Source organism: Megascapheus bottae, chromosome 29, assembly GCF_031878675.1.
Source record: "Megascapheus bottae isolate mThoBot1 chromosome 29, mThoBot2.hap1, whole genome shotgun sequence".
Classification (NCBI taxonomy): domain Eukaryota; kingdom Metazoa; phylum Chordata; class Mammalia; order Rodentia; family Geomyidae; genus Megascapheus; species Megascapheus bottae.
In genome coordinates this window covers 14,789,813-14,812,857 of record NC_143537.1, presented here as the reverse complement: position 1 = coordinate 14,812,857, position 23,045 = coordinate 14,789,813, and the positions used below count along the sequence as shown (strand labels likewise).

General features: G+C 44.8%; 1 protein-coding gene across 2 annotated transcripts in view; it reads right to left on the bottom strand.

Annotated features, from left to right (window-relative positions):
- The window catches only part of LOC150044842 (organic cation/carnitine transporter 2), a 28,731-nt gene continuing 5,686 nt past the window's right edge, over nucleotides 1-23,045 (bottom strand). Inside the window, exons 2-10 of one of the 2 annotated variants that reach the window (XM_090321269.1) lie at nucleotides 20,001-20,104; nucleotides 12,461-12,615; nucleotides 11,285-11,456; nucleotides 9,902-10,028; nucleotides 7,921-8,021; nucleotides 5,718-5,932; nucleotides 3,768-3,950; nucleotides 1,710-1,845; nucleotides 1-1,396 (exon numbers count right to left, since the gene is read on the bottom strand). In XM_090321269.1, coding sequence (XP_090177395.1) covers nucleotides 1,309-1,396; nucleotides 1,710-1,845; nucleotides 3,768-3,950; nucleotides 5,718-5,932; nucleotides 7,921-8,021; nucleotides 9,902-10,028; nucleotides 11,285-11,456; nucleotides 12,461-12,615; nucleotides 20,001-20,104 — 1,281 coding nt within the window. In that variant the 3' untranslated portion in view covers nucleotides 1-1,308. Of the gene's footprint in view, nucleotides 1,397-1,709; nucleotides 1,846-3,767; nucleotides 3,951-5,717; nucleotides 5,933-7,920; nucleotides 8,022-9,901; nucleotides 10,029-11,284; nucleotides 11,457-12,460; nucleotides 12,616-19,744; nucleotides 19,812-20,000; nucleotides 20,105-23,045 lie in introns of those variants that run through there. The other variant, XM_090321270.1, reaches the window with a different exon arrangement.

Below are 23,045 nucleotides of genomic sequence, written 5' to 3'. Positions count from 1 at the left end.
CTAAAAAATCATTTTATTAAAATGTTCTGATTTTCCAAGGCACTTCAGTAGCTTTCAAAACAAAACAATGTTTGTTTTGAAGCAGACAAAGCATACGCTTCAAGAGTAATGCCATGGTAACATAATCAGAAGAGAAGACAATTACACTGAACACACATGTGGGCAACTTGGAAAAACTAACATGATTTATGCTTTTTTTTGGCAATTATCTCTATGATTAGGTATCACAACAGGAACATATGACAATGACCTGTTCTGGAGGTTCTCTCCCTCCCCTCCCCTCTCTTTGGCACTTGGGGAAGTGCTAGTAGCTAAGGCTGAAATACAAATATCGACTGTACTGCCAGAGTGGCTCTCAACTGAAAGAAGAAACATAAAGCAAGAGGCTGTACAGTGGGCCGTTCCCAAGTCTCTACTAAAGGGCAAATAACTTAAAAGGGAGGAGACATAACAACAAGTAGACAAAAAAAAATAAAATAAAAACAAAAACAACAAAATCAAACCTTCTCAATTCAACTCTGAGAGGAGAGATAATTTCTCACATTTCCTTCAAACCACAGGTAGCTAGAGTCACCAGGAAGTCTGATTTACACAGTAGTGAAAAAACAAGAATTGTTGATTTCAACAATGCATTTCTCATGGGGCTAGACAAGTCCAGTGCTTTGATCAGATGTAAACAGCATCATCCAGCAGTCGGAATGAATGGTCACAATCAATGCATATGCTCTGTCCTATCCATCTTAATTACCCTTAGGCTTCCCTAGATGCTGTGCATTTCTGCCATAGGGTCACTGAATGGCCTTTGTCACTGAGGAAAAGTGAAAAATAAATAAATAAATCAAACTCTCTGTGGAATTGTTTCCTTTCAGAGTAATGTTTGGTATTGTTGTATTACAGTGCTAGGGCTTCAACCCAGGGCCTCGTGTATGCTAGGCAAGTGCTCTACCACTGAGATATACCTTCAGTCTGGAGTTAGTGTTTTCCATTAGTAAGATTCACCGTTATCAGGGGACCAAATCAAAAATTAAAAAGGTTATCTAGGAGATGATTTTCCTAGTCTTCCAGATCCCACCAGTTCTATGGAATCATTAACTTCTTCCATCATTGTTACCAATCGGGACGTAGAAGCCGTTGACACCATGTCTCTTGGAAGAAAGGGGGTACTCTGGACCCTTATGCTTCTCGTGGGCCTGGGTGAGCAAGTCAGACACAAGGTAAACAGGGTAAACAGCAAAGCCCTGGTCATTGAAGAACTCAAGAGTTTCTCCTCTTCAGCTTTTTTTTTTTTTTTTAGTAACTGGACGTGTGCTAAAAGGCTGTGCTTTTAAGAACTGTAGGGCTTTCTTCACCATCTTTTAATATCCGTGTGTGGCTTGGAGCGTGTCTGTATTTTATTCTATGAAGACAAGCGAAACAAATGGTCAGTAACAAATCTTCCGGAGATGACCATACTTTTCAAAACCATCCCACCCACCAAGCAACCAACAGGAGATGAAAATAACTTCCCTGAGGAAATGAAAACTCATACAGCAGAGTATGCAAGGCTTCTCCGGGTGTCTCTGCACGACCCCAAGCTTTTGTTGCCATGGAGACGTGCACAGAGACATGACCACACCAGGTTAGACCATTGTCATAATTTACAATCCTCTCCTGAAGGAGGGGCTACTTCAAACAGTGCATCCACTCTGGGAAGATGGAGGCCTCCTTACCCTTTGACTCTTAGCATTTGGTCGATGGTGTCTGGGAGAGGGATACCAAAGCTCTCAGGGAAGAACAAGGTGAGGATGGCTGTCAAGATGGTGAGACTTCCCATGAGAATGTAAGGCAGGAACCGGTCATAGGCACCTGTGGCAGAGCAGACAGAGACCCAGGCCCCAGGCTTCAATGATACTTGGCCTCACTCTTCTTTTTTTTTTTTTTTTTGCCAGTCCTGGGGCTTGAACTCAGTGCCTGAGCAGTGCCCCTGGATTTTTCTCAAGGCTAGAGCTCTAGCACTTGAGCCACAGCTTTTTCTATGTATGTGGTACCAAGGAATTGAACCCTGGTCTTCATGCATGCTAGGCAAGCTCTCTACCACTAGGCCAAACTCCCAGCCCTCTGTCTCTGAGCTTCTTTTGCTCAAGGCTAGAGCTCTATCACTTGAGCCACAGCACCACTTCCAGCTTTTTCTGTCTATGCGGTATTGAGGAATTGAACCCAGGGCTTCATGCTTGTTATTCAAGCACTCTACCACTAGGCAATATTTCTAGCCTTGGTCTCACGCTTAACCATTTTTGTTTTCTGGATCAGATTGGAATCTTGCCTAGACAGCCTTAGAACCCAGAGCTAGCACAGGCATGCCCGAGGCCCTCCACAGCACCTCCACAATGTGGGCAGCGGAGGAGCTGAACCGCGAGGGTTATTCCTATTTCCTGGCACTGGGTTTCCAAGGAACTTCATCCTGAAGCTGGGTCACATCCGCTTGGCTTTCTTTCAGGCAAGACAGGAAGGTGTCTTGTGCAGCTTGCTACAGAGGCAGCTTGGGTATCCTCAGGGATAAGTGTCATTCAATCTTACCCAAAGCAGACCGGTTAGGGATGTGCAGGGAAAGCACAGCTACCGCAAAGGAAAACAAAATATATATTTTTTTGGTTGTCTGTGGAGTTTGAACTCAGGACTTGGGCACTTGTCTCTGAGCCTTTTTGCTCAAGCCCAGCACGTCTACTACTTTGATCCTCAGTGCCACTTCTGGTTTTCTGGTGGTTAATTGGAGATAAGAGTCTTAGGGGGCCGGGAGTTTGGCCTAGTGGTTAAAGTGCTTGCCTAGCATGCACGAAGACCCGGGTTCAATTCCTCGGTACCATATACATAGAAAAAAAAGCCAGAAATGGTGCTGAGGCTCAAGTGGTAGAGCTCTAGCCTTGAGAAAGTCCAAGGACAATGCTCAGGTCCTGAGCTCAAGCCCAGGACTGGCAAAAAAAAAAAAAAAAAGAGTCTTAGGGGTTTTCCTGTCCAAACTGGCTTCGAACCCAGATCCTCAGATGTCAGACCCCTTGAATAGCTGATATTATAGGTGTAAGCCACCAGGACCCAGCAGGAAATATTTGAGGAAGAGAAAATTGGTGCCTCCTACATAAAATCCTGTTAAGACACTCTGAAAAAGTGCTCCAAGTTACAATCATTCCATTTATAAGGCCCCTTAGATGGGTATTTCTCCTCATGCACTTGAATCCAGGAAGAAATTTCTCCAATTACATATACCAGCTGCTTATAGCATCCTAGAGTTTTATTTCTTTTTAGATTAAGAAATGACACATTCTGGGGCCGGGACTTTGGCCTAGTGGTAGAGTGCTTGCCCAGTAGCCCAGTATGCATGAAGACCTGGGTTCCATTCCTCGGTACCACATATATAGCAAAAAGCCAGAAGTGGTGCTGTGGCTCAAGTGGTAGAGCCCTAGCCTTGAGAAAATCCAGGGGCAGTGCTCAGGCCTTGAGCCCAAGCCCAAACAAGAAATGACACATTCTGATGTGGGGTCTGGAGTAGCTAAAACATAAACCTCTCCAACTTTCTCATCCCGTTTCTAGCTAGTCTAATAGTGATTTCCATTTGAGAGTAGACGCTTCCTCTTAAGTTCACCTGGTCAGGCACCCTTCTGGCCACAGATCCAGGGCAGGATGGATCTGGTTTGCAGGATATACTTGTCTGCTCAGCTACCTCTGGCTCACACTAAAGCCAACAAAGTGCTTTCATCTCATTGCTCACTCTGCCCCCGGTCCACAGGACTTACCCAAGTAAATGAAGTATGGAGACAGGATGCTGCCCAGGCGGGACGCTGTGGAGCTGACCCCTACACCCATGTTTCTGACCACAGTAGGGTACAACTCAGCAGTGTACACATATACCATGGAAAAGGCAGCGGTGATTCCAAACTTGCCCACCATCACCAGGACGGTAGCCAAATAATACAAGTCTAGGACAAAGGAAAACAAAGCAGTAGTAGGTAACGACTTCATACATGTTGCCTGAAGAGTTTCATTTTCTTTTTTTTTTCTTCTTTTTGCCAGTCCTGGGGCTTGAACTCAGGGCCTGAGCACTGTCCTTCACTCTACCACTTGAGCCACAGCACCACTTCTGGCATTTCTATGTATATGGTACCAAGGAATCGAACCTGGATCTTCATGCATGCTAGGCAAGCACTCTACCACTAGGCCAAACTTCCGGCCCAAGAGTTCCATTCTGGTTCAGCATGAAATAAACTTAACTTTCTCCCCAGGTTTAGGGAGTGGGAATTGGATCAGTTTCTCTGATCACTGAAAGGAGACTGGGGACCTGAAGTTGCCTTGAGGCCCTGAGTTAGTTCTCCACAGCCCAATCCATCTGCTTTCCAATCCACAAGTCCTCACAGGTATATCTGTTAGGGAGAAGGCTGTCACCCCAGAACCTTATCCTGCAGAAACCGAGGGATTTAATAAGAACTTTCCATGACTGGAGAATTCAGGGTCATTCTCCCATCTATCTCATTCTCCAAATAAGGGACACTGCCCTGAGGGTCACTCTGTGCTCTGCTGTGCACTCCTACATCCTCTCCTGGACCCCTTTGCCACATAAAATATACGTTATTCCCGTGTAGTGGGGTCCCAGCCTACAAGCCCCAAAAGATAGATGATGATCAGACGCCCTGAAACATGCAAGGTCACCAAATACTCTGGGCAAACTATGATGGACAAATGAGGATCCACCATCTGTTTTAGAAATTACCAGAAAGGGCTCTTTCTGCCCATCTGTGGGACACCAGATAGTTTACAAAGACAATCGTGTCAATAGCTCCTGAGACCTCTCCTCCTTCTTTTCCCCTTCATTGCTTACTCTTTGTCCTCAGGTGTGCTGGGCTCACTCCCTGTCAGGTCTCTTCTTCTAGAAGTGTCTCCGGGGACATTCTGTCACTTCAATCACATTAAGGCTGTAGCGTACCCCTCGATAAAGAGACGTTGTCTATGATGACTGTGTACACTCATTCCCCAGTGGCCTTTTCTTGGAGTGCACAGAATGTAATGCAATCTGAAGGGGCATTTTTTTTTTTGCCAGTCCTGAGCCTGAACTCAGGGCCTGAGCACTGTCCTTGGACTTTCTCAAGGCTAGAGCTCTACCCCTTGAGCCTCAGCACCACTTCCGGCTTTTTTCTATGTATGTGGTACCAAGGAATCGAACCTAGGTCTTCATGCATGCTAGGCAAGCACTCCACCACTAGGCCAGACTCCCAGCCTGAAGGGGCATTTTATTGACTTGTTTGTTATTGATCTTCTCAACTAGGACATGAACTCCATGAGGACCTAGGCCCTGCATCATGAGCATCACTCCCACAGTAAATACTCTAAAGCTACTGGATGAATAAACAAATGAGACCAGGGCCAAAGTAATGAGGACAGCTTTCTTTCTTCTTCTTTATTTTGGATAGGAAAGTAAGTATGAGTACATTACCTTAGGTCTAGAGCAAACATGAGCCAATAGCCCAGTGGTTATTCCTTCCTACTATCCCAAGGCCAGGCTATAAACAGTGTTCCGGTCTCATGAGGCACTGTCTCTTTAATTTTTAGGTCCCCAAACACACATGCAGGAGAGCTGTGCTGGGCTTGGTTGTGTTCTCTCTGTTAACTGAGAAAGTCAGCCAGGTGGTAGAAAGTGGGTAGTGTGATGGTGTAATTAGGGATCGGGGACTTCCGATGCATGTGGTCCCTACCTGGGGGCACCAGCTGCACGAAGAGAAGGACACTGCCGCCTAGGAAGAGGGCCGTGGCCATGGAATAGCGCCGAGGCACGTGTTGCAGTAGTAGCCAGGCCAACACATATGCCGGCACTTCCACGGCCGCCGAAAGGAAGCAGTTCACATAGATGTCCCCATGCAAGTTAGGGGTATCCAGGGAAAGTCCAAAATAGCCCACGGATATGGTCAGCCTGCAAGAGAGCACAGGAGAAAAGCTGGAGGAGCAGCGTCTACCTTACCCAACCTGAGCAGCTCTTTCAGGAAATGTCAAACTACTCTTGCAGCAGAGATTAGGAAAGCAGCAAGAGCTTTCACCTTGTGCCTTATTTCATAGAATGAAGTGGGACAGTGGATGTCGTTTACTGGATTTCAGAGCATACTACAAAGGATATGTCCAGCAACAGGGATTATATAATTCAGATAGACTGACACACTTAAAAAAAAAAAAAGTACTTTTCACCCGTAAAAATCTTAAACTGAGCTGGGTGCTGGTGGTTCATTCTTATAATCCTAGCTACTCAGAAGGCTGAGATCTGAGGATTGAAGTTCAAAGCCAAATCCAGGCAGGAAAATCTATGAGGGTCTAATCTCTAGTTAACACCCACCTCCAAATAAAAACTGCAGGAGCTGTCTTACTAGACAGCAGACACCAAGTAAGGCATTATAGAAACACAAGGATATGGAAAGGATTAGAAACAATATCTGGAAAAAGTGTCTAGTCAAAATAAAAGCTAGTCAGAGGAAGCCTCACTATACTTATAGTGATGAGAGGGAGCTTAGAATGGTGCAATAACATTGTCAATCATCTGCATGCCCTCCAATGTGCCTGGCTTGGGCACTGATATCAGCAAATAGACCCATACTCTTTGGAAACCATACTGGTTTTTTTTTGGCGGGGGAGGGGGCTGATCGTGGGACTTGAACTTTGGGCCTGAGTATTGTCCCTAAGTGCTTCAGCTCAAGGCTACCACCCTACCCCTTAAGCTAAGGTGCCACTTCCAGTTTTTTGGTGATTAATTGGAGATAAGAGTCTAACAGACTTTATTGCTTGGTCTGGCTTTAAATTATTATTCTCAGATCTCAGCCTTCTGAGTAGCTAGTGTCTGGTGGAAACCATACTGTTTTTGATGCATCCACAGGTAGAGGACATGGCTAGTACAGAATCCGAAAGTTCCAGGGAAATCTAAAGCAGATAGGTGAGTCTCTGTAAGTCGCAGAGTAGGGAATTTGTTTTAGGGAGTTTGTTGCAGGTTGACAAGTCTAAGGTGCAGTCTACTTGCTGGTTCTGACTGAGGCAAAGCCAGGGAGCCGTGCATTTCCCTGAAGGATTGGGTCTTTCTTTGGAAATAAGTGACTCACTGAACCCCGCCAATAGCTGACTGCCCCAAAGTTGGCTGAGTCTAGTAGCAAGGATTCAGAAATGAAGTCTTTTATTCTCATTTATCTTTTTTTGGGGGGGTCAATTGTGGGATTTTCTGATGATTAATTGGAGATGAGTGTCACGCACTTTCTTAACCAGGCTGGCTTTGAACCGTGATCTTCAGATCTCAGCCTTCTGGGTAGCTAGTCATCCTCACTCATCTTCCCACTCAGCAGGCTTGAATAGTCTGTTATCATGCCAAGGGCCTAGGCAAAGCTATTCAGGCACCCAGACGCGTTCTTTATCTATGGTAACTCACACTCCCTTCCCGGAACTTATAAGATGCCTCCTTAGGTGGAAACTGGAGAGGACATTTAAGGCCATGGCTTTGAGTGCAGGACAGCCTATGAGCATCCTGGAAGGGGCCTGTCCTGCTTCCACATTCCAGGAAGCTCTTAGCTGCCTTTGCTACCTAAAGGACAAAGTGCCTATACTTAGATCCTTCTTACACATCCCACTCTCAGCTACTACCTGGGACAGGGAGGGAAGGGATGGAGACAGGGACAACTAATAAGCAAGGACCCAAAGTAAGCAATCTTCCCCTCAGGACCTAGTGAGCTCAAAAAGACCCCTATTTCCCCAAAGAGCCCTGGCAGTAGTTTCAGTTTTCCTTCTCTGAGATTCCACCACATTGGGAATTGTCATCTACCCAGCACAAGACACATCGCTTGTTCTTTCCAATGCCACAGGCTTCCATCTGAGGTACTTCTGTCAACACAAAGCTCGACAGCCACCCCAGGCTGGGTCTCACTTACGCACCACAGGATTATGGACATGACGGTGATCGTGCGAATGTTTGTGGTTCGGAGCAGATCCAGAATGCGATAGGATTGCTGCTTCTTGGAACTGAGGTCTTGTAACTGCAGGACCATATAATGGAGAGTAGAGAAGGGAGAAAAAGTCAGAGACTTAAAGAGTTTGAAGTCCCATGAAATCTGACATTTTAGCTATTTCATGGGATTTTTTTTTCTTTTCTTTTCAGGTTCTTCCTTGAAAAAGAGAACAGGAAGTATAGTGACTAGATGGGGCTGCAGAAGGTTCCCACAGGCTGGCAATTACAAATAGAACGTATGCAAATGAGAAGGGAGATGACCAGTCCCTCAAAGGACATAGCAAAGATAAGGACCCTGGCTGACAGCTTCCTCTGCAGCACCACCCCATGCCACCCCATCACCACCACATTCCAGAAGCTTCTAGGCATTCCTCCCCAAGGCTGGCTCCCTGCCCTATGGGTCAGAGAGGAAAATAAGCTGTACAGTGTATTGATCTGACATTTTAAAAGAATGAAATGTTTTCAGTTCTCATACCATGTAGTTAACTTGGTTTATTTCCAGTAGTGGCGGGGGGAAGGGAGGGGACAAAATTCAAACTGAAAAACAGGAAAATTGACCTGAATTTCACCCGGAGTAACTTCCTATGAAATTAGGCACAGTCAAGGCCATTAATAAACTGCACGTCTAAACACACTGAAGTTGCTTTCTTAAGCAAACCCAGCTTTAGAGCTTGTTTTTTTTTTTTTTCCTCCAAGTTTAGCAGTTCAATAAAAGGTCATCTTCAGTCTTAAAGAATCCCTTGAAGTAGCCTTATTTCTGCAGAAATGCCAATGGGGTTTATTTAGGCATTTGCCCAAACTGACCCCTCACTTAAAAGCCACCAAAACCACCTCGTTGAAAACCCTCTCAGCCACATTCCTGTCCTGACCTCTGTGCTTTAGAGCCCCTTTTCAGAACATGTGGAGTGGGAGTTGTTGCCAGACCACCACTTAAGGGAGACGCCAACAGGAAGCTTGGTGGCTATTGGCCTCTTGGTTGCCTAGAGCAACTGGTTCTCCTCTCTCAAGCCCTGAGTCTGCAGCCTAAGCCCTCAATGTCGCCAACACTTAAGACTGCTTGTGGCTGTTCCCACAGCCCATCCCTTGTCTTCCCGTCAGGCTAAAGACACATCCCAGAGCCAGAGCTTCTGGGATTTACAGCTTCTAATTCTTTCTTATAGTTGATTCTCAGGAAGGCTGCCTGTGGCAGAGAAGGGAGGGGGGGTATGAGGAAGAAGCAGGAATCAGGTGCCCAGAAGACCACGAATTACTCAGGGTATAAGAACAGGGTTTGCAAGGAAGGGTGGGGAAGAGGGAAGGGATGAACATAAGAAAGGATCTGGCTCCAAGATGATAATGCAACAACTAGCCACTGAGGGAAGGGGTGAGAGGTATAAGACTGGAAGTCAAACTCAGTCCCCAATGCTTTGGCTCATTGGCTAGGGCTCTACCAACTGAGCCATGCACACCTCCAATCCCAAGACTAAACCCTTCTAACAGCAAATCTACCTGTGCTTTATATGTTATTTACTGACACCCAAGAAACATTTTTTTCCCCAAAATGCTGATGTCACAAAAGGCCCTCTTAAAGGGCATTTAATATTAAAATATTAATATAAAGACATTAAAATATCAATGAGCACATTAAAACTAATATAATACATATAATATACTTAATATAAATATAACTATTTTAGTGTAAAAAATTAAAATGTTATGGCTGTTTGGGCAGTAAGTAAATAAAGCATGAGCATCAACCATGAGAAGGGGAGGCATTCCTATTCCCCAGCTACTGAGTTTTAACAGGTCTGTTCCGGGAAATGCAGGGGCTGGGACAGGACAAGGGCTGGGCTCTGGTGAGCAGGGCAGAGGCAGCTGCCCGTAGGCCCTGACCACTGCAGCCTCCTCACCATTGCAGGTGGTGTTTACCTCACTCGGGTCAAAGATGGTGGAGGGGGCAAGAATCCCATTGATCTTCGCAGCCTTGCGGATGATCACTTCGGCCTCTCTATATCGACCCTGAGAGATGAGCCATCGGGGGGACTCAGGGATAAACCTGGAGGTACAAGTGCAATTCCTGTGAGGCTTCTCAACAGCCGAGGTGAGAGATGGAGGTGAGAGACGAGGTGTCAAGTTTGTGGAATGTCTGATAGTCATAAGCCAGAAATAGAGTGATGGTCCATGTCCAGTCAGTCACCTGGGGTGTGAGCTCTGGAGTTCACTGACTGTTGTTGTGTATAAAACTGAGGCCCCTGCACTCTTGAGGGGATCTCCACATAGGCTGGCTCCTTATTTTGGAGGGGTGGTAATGTTTCCTACAGGACTCTAAGGAGATGGCTACGTGCGCTTCTGACCCTGCCCCTGTCCCACAGACTTGTATTTTCAAATAGACCTGTCAGCCTCAGTGTAAAACAGCATGTCTGCCAGGGGTCAGGGGCTCACGCCTGTGATCTTAGCTACTCTGGAGGCTGAGATCTGAGGACTGAAATTCAAAGCCAGCCTGGGCAGGAAGAGTCCATGAGATGCTTATCTCTAATGAGCCACTGAAAGTGGAAAGTGGAGCTGTGGCTCAAGTGGTAGAGCACTACCCATGGGGGAGGGAGGGGAAATAACTCAGGGATAGCATCCAGGCCCTGGTACCTCTTTCCCCCCAAACGGTGGATGTCTTGAGTGCTCAAGGTACCTGAGCACTCAAAGACTTGGTCACTTCTGTCACAACCAGCCAGGCCCCCCCCACCCCAAGCAAAATGCCTCATTTCCTCTCCCACTGTGCCCCCGAAATGAAATTTGTTCCTCATCCTCTTACCCTAGGGGACAATTCCCACCTCAGTTCTGCCATGTCCCCTCTTTGGGTATGGAATGACCTCTTTGCCTGTGCAACCCTTACCAAGGAAGGCTTGTCTTCCTTGAGGTACAGTCACCTTGAGGACTCTTCACTTTTGGACATCCTCCTTCCCCCTTCTTTCTCAATGCCTGTGGCATGGGGCCTCAAGGGCACACACGTTGAACCAGGACCCTTCTATCTTGTCCTGGGGTATGAAAACTACCCAGAGGTCATGTGGGACTCCTATTTTCTCACACTTAGATTTTTCCCAGAAGAGGGCTGAAGACAAGGCTATTGATATGTTGGCATGGTTTTGTTTTGGATCTTCTTCGTGTAGACAGACATTCGGAAACAATTTATAAATCATCTATAGTTCCTATCTCTGGGAGCCTAGACAAGGCTCCGAAGGCAGGTATTGCTGCCCTCTGGTGGAGGCCTGGGGAAAAGACCCTGAGACGAGACGGCATCAGGTGTAGGGCTCCACTCACCACCAGAGCGCAGCACATAAGACGCCTGGCCCAGTCAGCGCCAGCAGCAGCATCCGCCAATCCCGAATGAAGTAAGCAAACAGGGGTAGCACCATGTAGCCAAATGCATAAAATATGCACACTCCTAATGTGGCAAATATAATGCGAACTGACTTGCCAAGAATTTCTGTTCCTGTTCAAAACAAAGAAGGGATCAAGTTAGCACTTTAGGAGAGATTATGTTCCTTATTTGTCTTTCCTTATTTGTTTTTCAACAGAGAGACAAGAAGACAGCCAGAAGTAGCTCTCTGTTCCCCAGCCTTGGGGGTTGAGGGGGGGGCGGGGCAGCAGGGATCAGATCTGAACCCAGTCTGCTCTGACCATTTCCTAGGGTGCCTCACCAAGGCCTCTCAGCAATACTCCTCTCATGAAAAGGTCAATCACTTTCCTGGCCACATGCTAAAGATGCCATATTAGGTGTTGATTCTTCTCATGAGGAAAAGTTTACTAAAAGTAAAGTCATTCTTAAGGGCACACATGCTAAGTATTATTCTCTGAGGGGAAAAATATTGTATGAAATGTGAAGAGGAAAAAAATAATCCTTTTAACAATACAACCCAAGAACCCCCAGAGATTTTTATTATTTCTAAGTCAGAGTCCTAACAGTGAGACTGACAATCTTTCTGGGAAAATATGCTGACATTTCTGAACCAAAGCCTGCATAATAGACACTGATCCAAGCTGAACTGAACCTACTAGTCTATTCTCGTAGGTCACAGCCCTTGGCAGAGATAGAAGTTGTCTTCTCTGGAGCGTCTACCCATTATGGTTTTATACCTCACATCACCCTGCCACTTCAGCTCTTCTAATACAAGCTTTTTAAAATGGATGATCTCTGCTAAGTTTTCATTAAATGGCATCAAGTACTAATCAGTCCAAGGTCTGCTACACGTTGGAGTCCAGAAAATAACTGGAAATTAGAAGTTAAGCTATTGTGTCACCATGGACCCAAAGCTGGTCACTTGTCTGACTCAATCTCCCTGCTGACAAATAAAATTCACTAGCAATCTCTGGTCAGTCAGTGCTGCTGGAGACCGCATCCCTTTGCAGGGCATCGCAGCTATCTGCAGAAAGGCAGGTGGTGGAATGACAGTGAAACACAGGATCAAGTACTCAACTCCAACTTGAGGGCCATACCCAGGACAAATGCTGCCACATAGTTGGAGATCTGGCCCATGCCTACAAGGACAAACAGCACGGTAAACATCTCGAAGTTCGTTGAGAAGATCTGTAGGAAGCTGAAGCCTGTCTGCATGCCCATGGTCACAAATAGCACGTTCTTCCGACCAAACCTGGGAAGGGAAAGGAGAGTCACAGAGAACCAGCTGCAAAAGGCAGCAAGCCTGGGCTTCACCAAGATGGACGTTCTCAGACCCATGCTGGAAGCAGTCGTGAACAGGGTCGCCAGGGTACCTGGCACCAGTTCAGTCCTACTCTTCCAGCCCCTGTGCTGTCACTCCCCTCCACTCCTTGGGATAGATGCACAGCCAGGCACCAGGGAGACTCTACAGGTAGTGGCATACAATTGTGCTCATGATTGTAAGGGAATAGAACTATGCTAACTTACATCTATACATGTATAGTGATTAAGAAAAACTTAGGAGGATGTCAGAGAAATGATTCATGATAAATGAAGACTGATAAATCAGAAGAGGGAAAGAAGCATTCCTTTGTTTATATGAACTATAACCAATAAAAGATGACAGGAAGAATCCCTTATGTAGGTATCCAAATGACTGGATGAAAAGTGATACAGCTAGAATGTCACTATTTTATAGTTGCCCATAAACTAACAGAAACATTGTCTATGAGTGGCTGCCAATATCATTGTGAAGAGACACTGCTTGTGTGTGTGTGTGTGTGTGTGTGTGTGTGTGTGTGTGTGTTTTCCAGTCCTGGGGCTTGGAACTCAGGGCCTGAGCACTGTCCTTGGGCTTTCCTCAAGGCTACAGTTCTACCACTTGAGACACAGCACCACTTCCTGCTTTTTCTATGTATGTGGTACTGAGGAATCAAACTCAGGTGCTTGCTAGGCCAAACTCCTGGCCCCTGCATGTGTCTCTTCCACCTTGCCAAAGGAGAGATGGATCCTGAGCCTGAGTCTTTGGATACAGCTACCTCTGTACAAAAATATGCAGAGAAGAGATGAATAGTTTGATGGGAGCCAGGAACAAACAACTTGCAAAATCCAGACAGAAAAAATACACAGGAAGAACAATGCAGGGCTCAATTAAAGTAGATTAAAAGACCCATATAATTTTTTTGTGTGTGTGCCAGTCCTGGGACTTGAACTCAAGGCCTGAGCACTATCTTTGGGCTTTTTCCAGGCTAGAGCTCTACCACTTCAGCCACAGCATCACTTATGGCTTTTCCTATGTATGTGGTACCTAGGAATTGAACCAGGGTCTTCATGCTAGGCAAGCACTCTACCACTAAACCAAACTCCCAGCCTGATCCATAGAATATTTTGAATGGGTAAGACTACATTTTTGCCAAAGGATGCACATTTGCATGATAAAAATACAAAATCAAAAATCTAAAAGGGGCCAAATTCTGAAAATGTAATTCCAGAAGAAAATAATTTCCAGCTCCCTGGCAGCCATAAGGTAAAATGTTCCTCATTCTCCCTGTTACCAGTTAGGAGAGTAGAGCCAAATGACCATAGACTAAAAGCTTAATCCAAAATAAGTATTTCTTCCTTCAGATTGATTTTCTCTAGGAGAAATTACAGTTTTCCTTCCTTAGTGTCACAGAACCAATGATATTCTCAGAAGTTTCATTTGGTGCTTGGTATGGAATTCAGAGTTCTCTGTGCATGCTTGCCTAGGCAAATGTTCTACCATGTACCTTGTTTTAAGTTAATATTCTCACAAAAGAAATAAATTAGCCTGTTAATAATATGTGAAATTCAATGCATTTCTTAGAATAGGCTGTAAACTTTCAGGTTATTGCATTAAAGACTTCCTAAGATATTTATTGAAGCCTTATTATAAAAATACAAATTGGATGGGCTGGGAGTGCTGCCTAGTGGTAGAGTGCTTGTCTAGCATGCATGAAGCCCTGGGTTCGATTCCTTGGTATCACATACACAGAAAAAGTCAGAAGTGGTTCTGTGGCTCAAGTGGTAGAGTGCTAGCTTATGCAAAAGCTGTTCAGGGATAGTGCCCAGACCCTGAGTTCAAGCCCTAGTAATAGCCAAAACCAAAACCAAATTGGAAAAACTCACATGCTCATATTAATTAAGTAAGCAAATAAACATTAATCAAACAGTTTTTCAGGAAGGGATGACCGTGATCAAGATGCATTGTATACAGAATGCACAAAATGAAATTGTCTTGTTTGAAGATTCATGCTAAAATGAAATCCCCTTGTTGGAACAATCCTTTTGCTGAAGGTTAGAAAAAAAGAACTTTTCAGTGCTATCTAATTTTCTTAGAAACTGCCAACACAGTTTGCAAGTTAACTCAGTAGAATAGAAAGGAAAGTAAACAGGCTTGGATAGGAGGGAGTAGTGGGAGGAAAGAAGGCTAATGAATAGGATGAATAAGGATAAATGAGGTCTAAGGCTGAATTGTTCTATTAAAACAGAACAATTAAACTCTGTACATTAGGTACAGAGTGGAAATGTCATAGTGAAAACCCCCTTGCACAGCTTAATAAGAACAAGGCCCTGGGTTTAAACCCTAATGTTACAAAAATAAATAAAATACTTGGAGGAGCTGGAGCTATAGTTGTGATAGGTTATATACTTAACATGGACAAGAAAGAAGGAAAGAAAGAGGGCCAGGAGTTTGGCCTAGTGGTAGAGTACTTGCCTAGCGTGTACGAAGACCCAGGTTCAATTCCTCGGTACCACATACATAGAAAAACCAGAAGTGGTGCTGTGGCTCAAGTGGTAGAGCACTAGCCTTGAGGAAAGCCCAAGGACACTGCTCAGGCCCTTGTTCAAGCCCAGGACTGGCAAAACAAAACAAAACAAAGCAAACAAAAAAAAAAACCCCTAAGTCTGACATATAATATTAATTACAGGGATAGATTACAGGCAATTGCAGGGAGGTACCCATAAGAACTGGCTGGCTCTCCTAATCATTAACTATATAGTTGGAGGTACTGCATTCAATAAATAGCTTTCATTTTTTTTCAAGGCCTGGCTCTCCTTGGAGAGCACATTCATACTGAGTCTGGAAAAACCCTTACAGATAGGCCAAAAATAATGATTTTCCAGGGTTCTAAGTATTTGTGAAGCCTAGCAGGGTGCACAAACAAAAACGCATTAATTCCTTTCCCAGAATCAGAGTTTTTACTTGAACCTTTGTTCCATCAGAAATCTCAGTTTTAGGGATATCATTTTCAGGATTTTTTCCTCTTAAAGATTTGTGATTTTCAAGATGTTAGATTGAAGAGACTGTGTCTTTTAGGATTATGATCAATACTAACTTGGAATGATTTTTTTTGCCAGTCCTGGGGCTTAAACTCAGGGCCTAGGCACTGTCCTTGGGCTTTCTCAAGGCTGGAGCTCTACCACTTGAGCCACAGCATCACTTCCGGCTTTTTTCTATGTATGTGGTACCGAGGAATCGAACTTGGGTCTTCATGCATGCTAGGCAAGCACTCTACCACTAGGCCAAACTCCCAGCCCCAGGAAATGATTTTTTTTTTGTTGTTGTTGTTGGTTATGGGACTTCAACTCTGGGCCTGGGCATTTCCCCTGAGCTCTTCAGCTCAAAGCTACCACCGTAATCCTTGAGCCACAGCACCACTTCTGGTTTTCTGGTGGTTAATGGGAGATAAGAGTGTCACAGACTTTAGTGCCCAGGCTGACTTTGAACTGCAATCCTCAGATCTCAGGCTCCTGAGTAGCTAGGATCACAGGCATGAGCCACTGCACCCGGCTTGGTGCAGTCAGACTAATGGTTAATATTGCAGAGGGAAGGGTTAAGATACATGTGTGGGGCTGTGTGTGTGTGTGTGTGTGTGTGTGTAATTGGGACTTGAACTCAGGCCCTCATGCTCTTGCTTGGATTTTTCTCACTCTTCCACTAAAGCTCCATCACCACTTTTGGCTGTTTTGCTGATTTTTTGGAGTTATGAGTCTCATATAGACTTTTCTGCCTGAGTTGGCTTTGAACCATAATCCTGAGATGTTAGTCTCATAAGTAACTAGGATTATAGGCAATAGCCCTGGAGCATGAGGCATCTTGAGAGGCAATAAATTTCTATGGCTTGACTTCCTGGAATAAGTCATTAGGTTACACATCAGTTCTATGTGTTTTTCTGTTGGTGTGCTCCTTTTAAAAATTAAAAAAAGGATGGGCCAGGAGTTTGGCCTAGTGGTTAAAGTGCTTGCCTAGCATGCATGAAGACCCTGGTTCGATTCCTTGGTACCACATACATAGAAAAAAGCCAGAAGTGGTGCTGAGGCTCAAGTGGTAGAGCTCTAGCCTTGAGAAAGTCCAAGGACAGTGCTCAGGCCCTGAGCTCAAGCCCAGGACTGGCAAAAAAAAAAAAATTAAAAAAAGTGCCGGGAGTTTGGCCTAGTGGTAGAGTGCTTGCCTAGCATGCACAAAGACCTGGGCTTGATCCCTCGGTACCACATACATAGAAAAAAGCTGGAAATGGTGCTGAGGCTCAAATGGTAGAGCTCTAGCCTTGAGAAAGTTCAAGAACAATGCTCAGGCTCCCAGCTCAAGCCCAGGACTAGCAAAATAAAAATAAAAAATAAAAAAAATAAAAATTTAAAAAGAGAATCCCACAAATGGGAGAAACAAGTCAATCTGGTAGGAGGCAGCAGCGTCAGCTTTGAGTGTGGTCAGAGCTGGCTGTCAATTCAGTGAATGTCTACCAGGCATTTATTAAACTAGCAACTGGGTAACATTTAAAAAAAAAAAAGATGCTATCTCTGTCCTCAAGGCACTTATGGCCTGTGATACAAGCATCAATCACATCAATCACACCTCAATCAAACAACCTTGCTACTGCATTCATAATTATCTACTGAGACAAATGCACCAGAAGAACCAAGTCCCAGGACCACAACCACAACATAACAAAGAGATCCATCAGGCTAGTGAAGTTGAATACTGGGCATCCAGGTCTCTCTGACAATGGAACACTGATCAGGCCCAAGGGACAAGTGCCTGTTAACAATAGGGAATTTAGCCAGGCATGGGTGGTTCAATCCCAGGAGGCTGAGATCCCAGGATCATGTTTCAAAGCCAGCCTGGGCAAGAAAGTCTATGAGACACTGTCCTTGGACTTTCTCAAGGTTAGAGCTCTACCACTTGAGCCTCAGCACCACTTCTGGCTTTTTTCTATGTATGTGGTACCAAGGAATCGAACCCGGGCCTTCGTGCATGCTAGGCAAGCACTTTAACCACCAGGCCAAACTCCCGGCCGTCTATGAGACTCTTATCTCTAGTTAACCACCAAAAAAACCCCCACAGGTAGAGATGTGGTTCAAATGGCAGAGTGTTAATCTTGAGTAAAAACATAAGGGATAATGCCCAGGCCCTCAGTCCAAACCCCAGGACCAACATTAAAATAAATGAATAAAAAGTCTATCAATAAAATTATAAAAGATCTATCTGAAAAACAGGAAATGTCAGTCTGTTTCTTTCTTATGCTATGCTGCTCATAAAGATAAGTAAGTAATAAAGACTTTGATCATCTAGATTTAGTAACAGACCAGAAAGAAGGCTTTAACCTTTATCCCATAGAAAGTTACTGTGTGCCAGGCGCGGTGGCTCACGCCTTGACCTGAAGAGCTCAGGGAAGTGCCCAGCCCCAGAGTTCAAGTCTCATGACCAACAAAAAGAAAAAAGAAAAAAAAAAAAAAAAAAAGAAAGTTACTGTGCTAGATAACCAGTGCTCACGCCTGTAATCATAGCTACTTTGGAGGCTGAGATGTAGGGATCACAGTTCAAAGTCAACCCAGGAAGGAAAGGCCAGGAGACTCTAATTAACCACCAGAAAACCAGAAGTGGTGAAGCTTACAGACTGTGCCTAGGCTCTGAATTCAAGCCCCAGGGTGGACAAAAAAGAAAAAAAAAGTTACTGCTGATATCCTAGACAAGTTGAGGGTGTGAATCTAATTGCTTTTAGGTAACTTGTTTTGCTTAGGTTTTAGAACGAGCTTTCAGAGGTAATGAGATTGGAGGCTCCCTGTTTCACAGAGCCCAGAACTTTTCCAGAGCTGCAGACAAGCTTGAGGAGTGGCAGTGGATAAATCCTAGCTTGCTGAAGGCAAGACCAAGGCACACATAAAAGAACTAGACTAAACTGGGTCTGAGCCCTAACTCTGACAGCGGCCACTGTGTGACCTTTATATTTCATTTTCCCATTTCTAAAAGGGACTAGTAATAGTTCTTCCTATTACTGAGAATGATTCTTTATTTTTATATGAGTGTGTGGCCCCATACACATCTGTAAAATTAATATAAGTAAATAATATAAGGGATTGTTATGAAATGAAAGACCTGGAGAATGGAAGGCCTTTCTCTGTCATGAGCAACTGCCTCTGCTAGAAACTTTTATTGTCTTAGCAAAGTCTAGGCATGACCAATTGAACACAAGCTCTGATAAGAGCTGGATTCTGCTGGTGTATTTTGTGTCTGTATGTGCATGCACATGCACCAATAGTAGAGCTTGAACTTGGGGCCTGGCACTGTTCCTGGGCTTCTTTTGGATCAAGGTTAGAACTTTACCACTTGAGCCACAGTTTCAAAAACTATGATCCTTAGATCTCAACCTCCTGAGTAGAGGCTGAGATTATAGGTGTGAGATTATAGGGTGGGTTTTTCTATTTTTAATCACTAGGCAACACTCTGGGAAAAGTTAATCTAATGAGAGAGGCACATATTTAAATCTTCATGAGGAAAAATGTGACAATAATCCACAAATATAACTAGGCCAGGATATTACCTTGAGTTTCTAAGGTAGAAACCGTTCTCTTCATCCTGAACTTTCAACAGACCAGGAGGACACCTCTCTGGGCCACTGTGACCCATCTGCTGAAAGCCCCCATCCTCATAGAACTGAAGCTCCAAGGTTAAAGAGACAGAAGAGAAGAGACACAAGGACATGCGAATGTACAATCTCTCACATTTTACGTATTATTTCATATGTTTTGGATTTCCCTAAACCATGAATGGGCTTGAGTTAAAAAAAATGTTGGAAATGAGACAAATCCCATTTATCGAAGGGGCTTCAGCCTTTTGGACAGCAGCATTCTGCCCCTCTTCTCACTAGTGAGATCTACTTTGCACAGAGAATGCTGCTATTCTCAAGGACATACAGGTGATGGCCCTGGTTCTGCCTAAGGATCCGTGATATAGCACATCCCTATGTGTTCACAATGTCTGCCTACCCCACACGTGGCAGGAGAGTGCTACGCTCACATAGAAGTGAATCATGGTGAATTACCTGGTCACTGGATCATGGATACACATATGGCTTGGATAGCTCAGGTTTCTCTACTCAGCAAGAATTAGGGTGTAGTGTAAGAGGCTACTGGCTCACTTTATTTGATAGGGAGTCTACACTAGACACAGCTTTCTTCCTCTTCAAAAATGCAAGGCCCTGGGCTGAGAGAACATCACCAATTGAAGTCAAAGTCAGGTATATGTTCCTTGCTGGGTGCCAAGGTGCCTTTACAGCTGCAGGAGAAAAGACACCTTACCTGTCTGAGAGCTGTCCCGAAATGAAGGAGCCTAGTAACACACCCACAAAAAATAAGGAGATGGTGAGCGGAGGTTTCCAGTCGTTCTCACACACCAGGTTCCACTGTAAGAGGAGCAAAGGGATGTATCACTCATCTGTTGCTGTTATTATTTTTGCCAGTCCTGGGGCTTGAACTCAGGGCCTGGGCACTGTCCTTGAGCTTTTTCAAGGCTAGCACTTGAGCCACAGCCCCACTTCTGGCTTTTTCCACTTCTGGCTTTTTCTGTGCATGTGTATCCAGGAAATAAACCCAGGGCACTGTGCATGCTAGACCCTCTACCACTACACCACATTCCCAGCACCTATTTTTTAATAAAACATTTTCTGTGGCTCATGCCTGTAATCCTAGCTACTCAGAAGGCTAAGATCTGAAATCACGGTTCAAAGCCAGGCTGGGCACAAAAGTCTGCACCGTTTCATAGCTTGGGCCATATTGTCCTGTTTTCATTTTGAGGATGGCAGAGAAGTGGGGAACATGTAGCATTCTGCTCAGAGTCTGCCCTCTTGTGAGCAAGGCCTCTTGGGCTCACTCCTAAGACTCTGGACAGAGCCCAAGGCTGTGGACCAGGCAAGGTGTCCTTTCTTAGTAGGGCTAGGCATAGGGGATTAAAGGTCAGAGCATCCAGTAAGAGACTAAAGTTATAGGGCCCGGCATGGACCATCTACAGCTGCACCTTCGCTGTGCTGCGGCTGCAATTTGGGAAAATGACTCTTCACAGCTTCTTTAACATTCAGAGCTATAATGTTTGATACCAGATACCAACGATCCAGGACAAATAATAAGTCAAAAGAATCAGGTAGCCAGGTGCCAGTGGCTCACACCTGTAATCCTAGCTACTCAGGAGGCTGAGATCAGAAGACTGCAGTTCAAAGCCAGCCCAGGCATGAAAGTCTGTGAGACTCTCATCTCCAATTAACCACCACCAGAAAACCGGAAGTAGCCCTGAGGCTAAAGTTGTAGAGCATTAGCCTTAAGCTGAGGAGCTCAGGAACAGCACCCTGGCCCAGAGTTCAAGTACCATGACCAACAAAAAAGAATTTCAGGCTGCACACCAGTGGCTCCCACCCATAATCCTAGCTACTCAGAAGGCTGAGATCTGAGGATTGTAGTTCAAAGCCAGACTGATCAGGAAAGTCCATAACACTCTTATCCTCCATTAACCACCAAGAAAAAGCTGGAAGTAGAGCTGTGACTCAAGTGGTAGAATGTCAGTCTTGAACAAAAGAGCTTAGATACTGTGCCCAGCTTGCGAATTCATGCACTGAGATTGGCGACAACAAAAAAAAACCAAAATGAAAAAAATTAAAAATATCTGCACATGAATCATGTAGCTCAGTTGACGTGGAGAAGCTTTGTCAATCATATTTAAGTCACTGTCTAATCTGTTGTTTCTCTATATTCAGCTTTACGAAACAATATTTCCTACAAAAAAGAAAATGGGGGGAAAACAAGATGAGGGGTGGGGGAGGGGGGAAGGGAAATGGGGACCATGACATATGAAAGGGTATCAATGTGTGGGAATTAAGGCACCATTTATCTGGCAAATTTCATGTAACCCTTCTATTAATTACAATAAAAAATATATTAAAAAAAAAGAAAATGGTGCCAGGTACTGGTGGCTCATGCTTATAATCCTAGCCACTTAAAGAGGCTGAGATCCGAGGATCACGGTTTAAAGCCAGCCTGGGCAGTTAAGTTGTGAGGCTCTTATCTCCAATTAATTACCAGAAAACTAGGAATGAAGCTTGTGACTCAAAGTGGTAGCATTGAGCAAAGAGCTCTGGGAAAGCACTGAGTTCAAGCCCCACAACTGACAAAAAAAATGGTGCTTGACAAGTAGGGTTAAAAAATTACGATAAAACCAAGAAAGGCATGTAGTATGTTAAAGCAATAAAGTAAAAGTTTTCTATTTGCTGAAATATATCTTTATCAGAAGATGAGGTATCACCCAAGCCCTGAGTTCCAGCCCCAAGACCTTCACAAAATGGTAAGAAAAAGAATGCTCGAGTTTCTAGCATCCTATGTGTAGAAACCATCAACAGGAAAAGGGCCATAAAAGGAGACGTGTGGTTCACAACACACATATAGTCTGTTCCAACCTAACAAAGAAAGTCAAAATAGAAACTATAGTGGTTCTCAGGAAAAAAAAAATGTTTCTGGGGCCAGGGCACATAGAAGATCCATTGCAGAATTCTCATAGGCACAGCCACTCTCCCTGAGAATCCAGACTCTTGCCAGCTTGGCCTCAGGTCTGCCTTCTATGGAGCCTGCTGGCTCCCAGGTAACCTCCAGAGAAGGGGGTAGATGCAGCTCCCTGAACAAAGCATCTCTTCCAGGCCAGTGACAGAGGGAAAAACACATCTGTTTCTCTGCTCTGCTGGGCTGTGTCTGCACACAGTGCCCCAGGAACCTCTCAGAAAAGGTGGAGTGCAGCCCTCTGGTTGGACACAAAGAACCCGTACCACTCTACTCAGGCAGGCTGCTAACTTTCCACTTCGAAATATGTGCCAGGATAGGATGAATGGCTGGTGACCCCAGCAGAAGAAAAAATTGGGGTTATCTGATATCCAAATCTAGAGTAAACTCAGACTTGCAGGAGTCAAGAATGTTGAATAGAGCTGGGAATGTGGCTTAGTGGTAGTGTGCTTGCCTAGCATACATGAAACCCTGGGTTTCATTCCTCAGTATCACATAAACAGAAAAAGCCAGAAGGGGTACTGTGGCTCAAGTGTTTGAGTATTAGCCTTGAGCAAAAAGAAGCTTAGGGACAATGCCCAGGCCCTGAGTTCAAGCCCCAGGACTGCCACTATATATTCTGAGGTTATAAACCTCAGTTAGGTCTCCTGAAAACAGGCTTTTAGGGTATCCTAGACTGGTAAGACTGGGCTACTTGGAAACAGAACAAACTGCTCTTCTGAGGACAGTAGTACCTATCTTGGGATAGGCCTTCAGGTGTCTCCCAGGTTCCTTCTCCTGTGGCTTGGTTCAGCCTGTCCTTTTGCA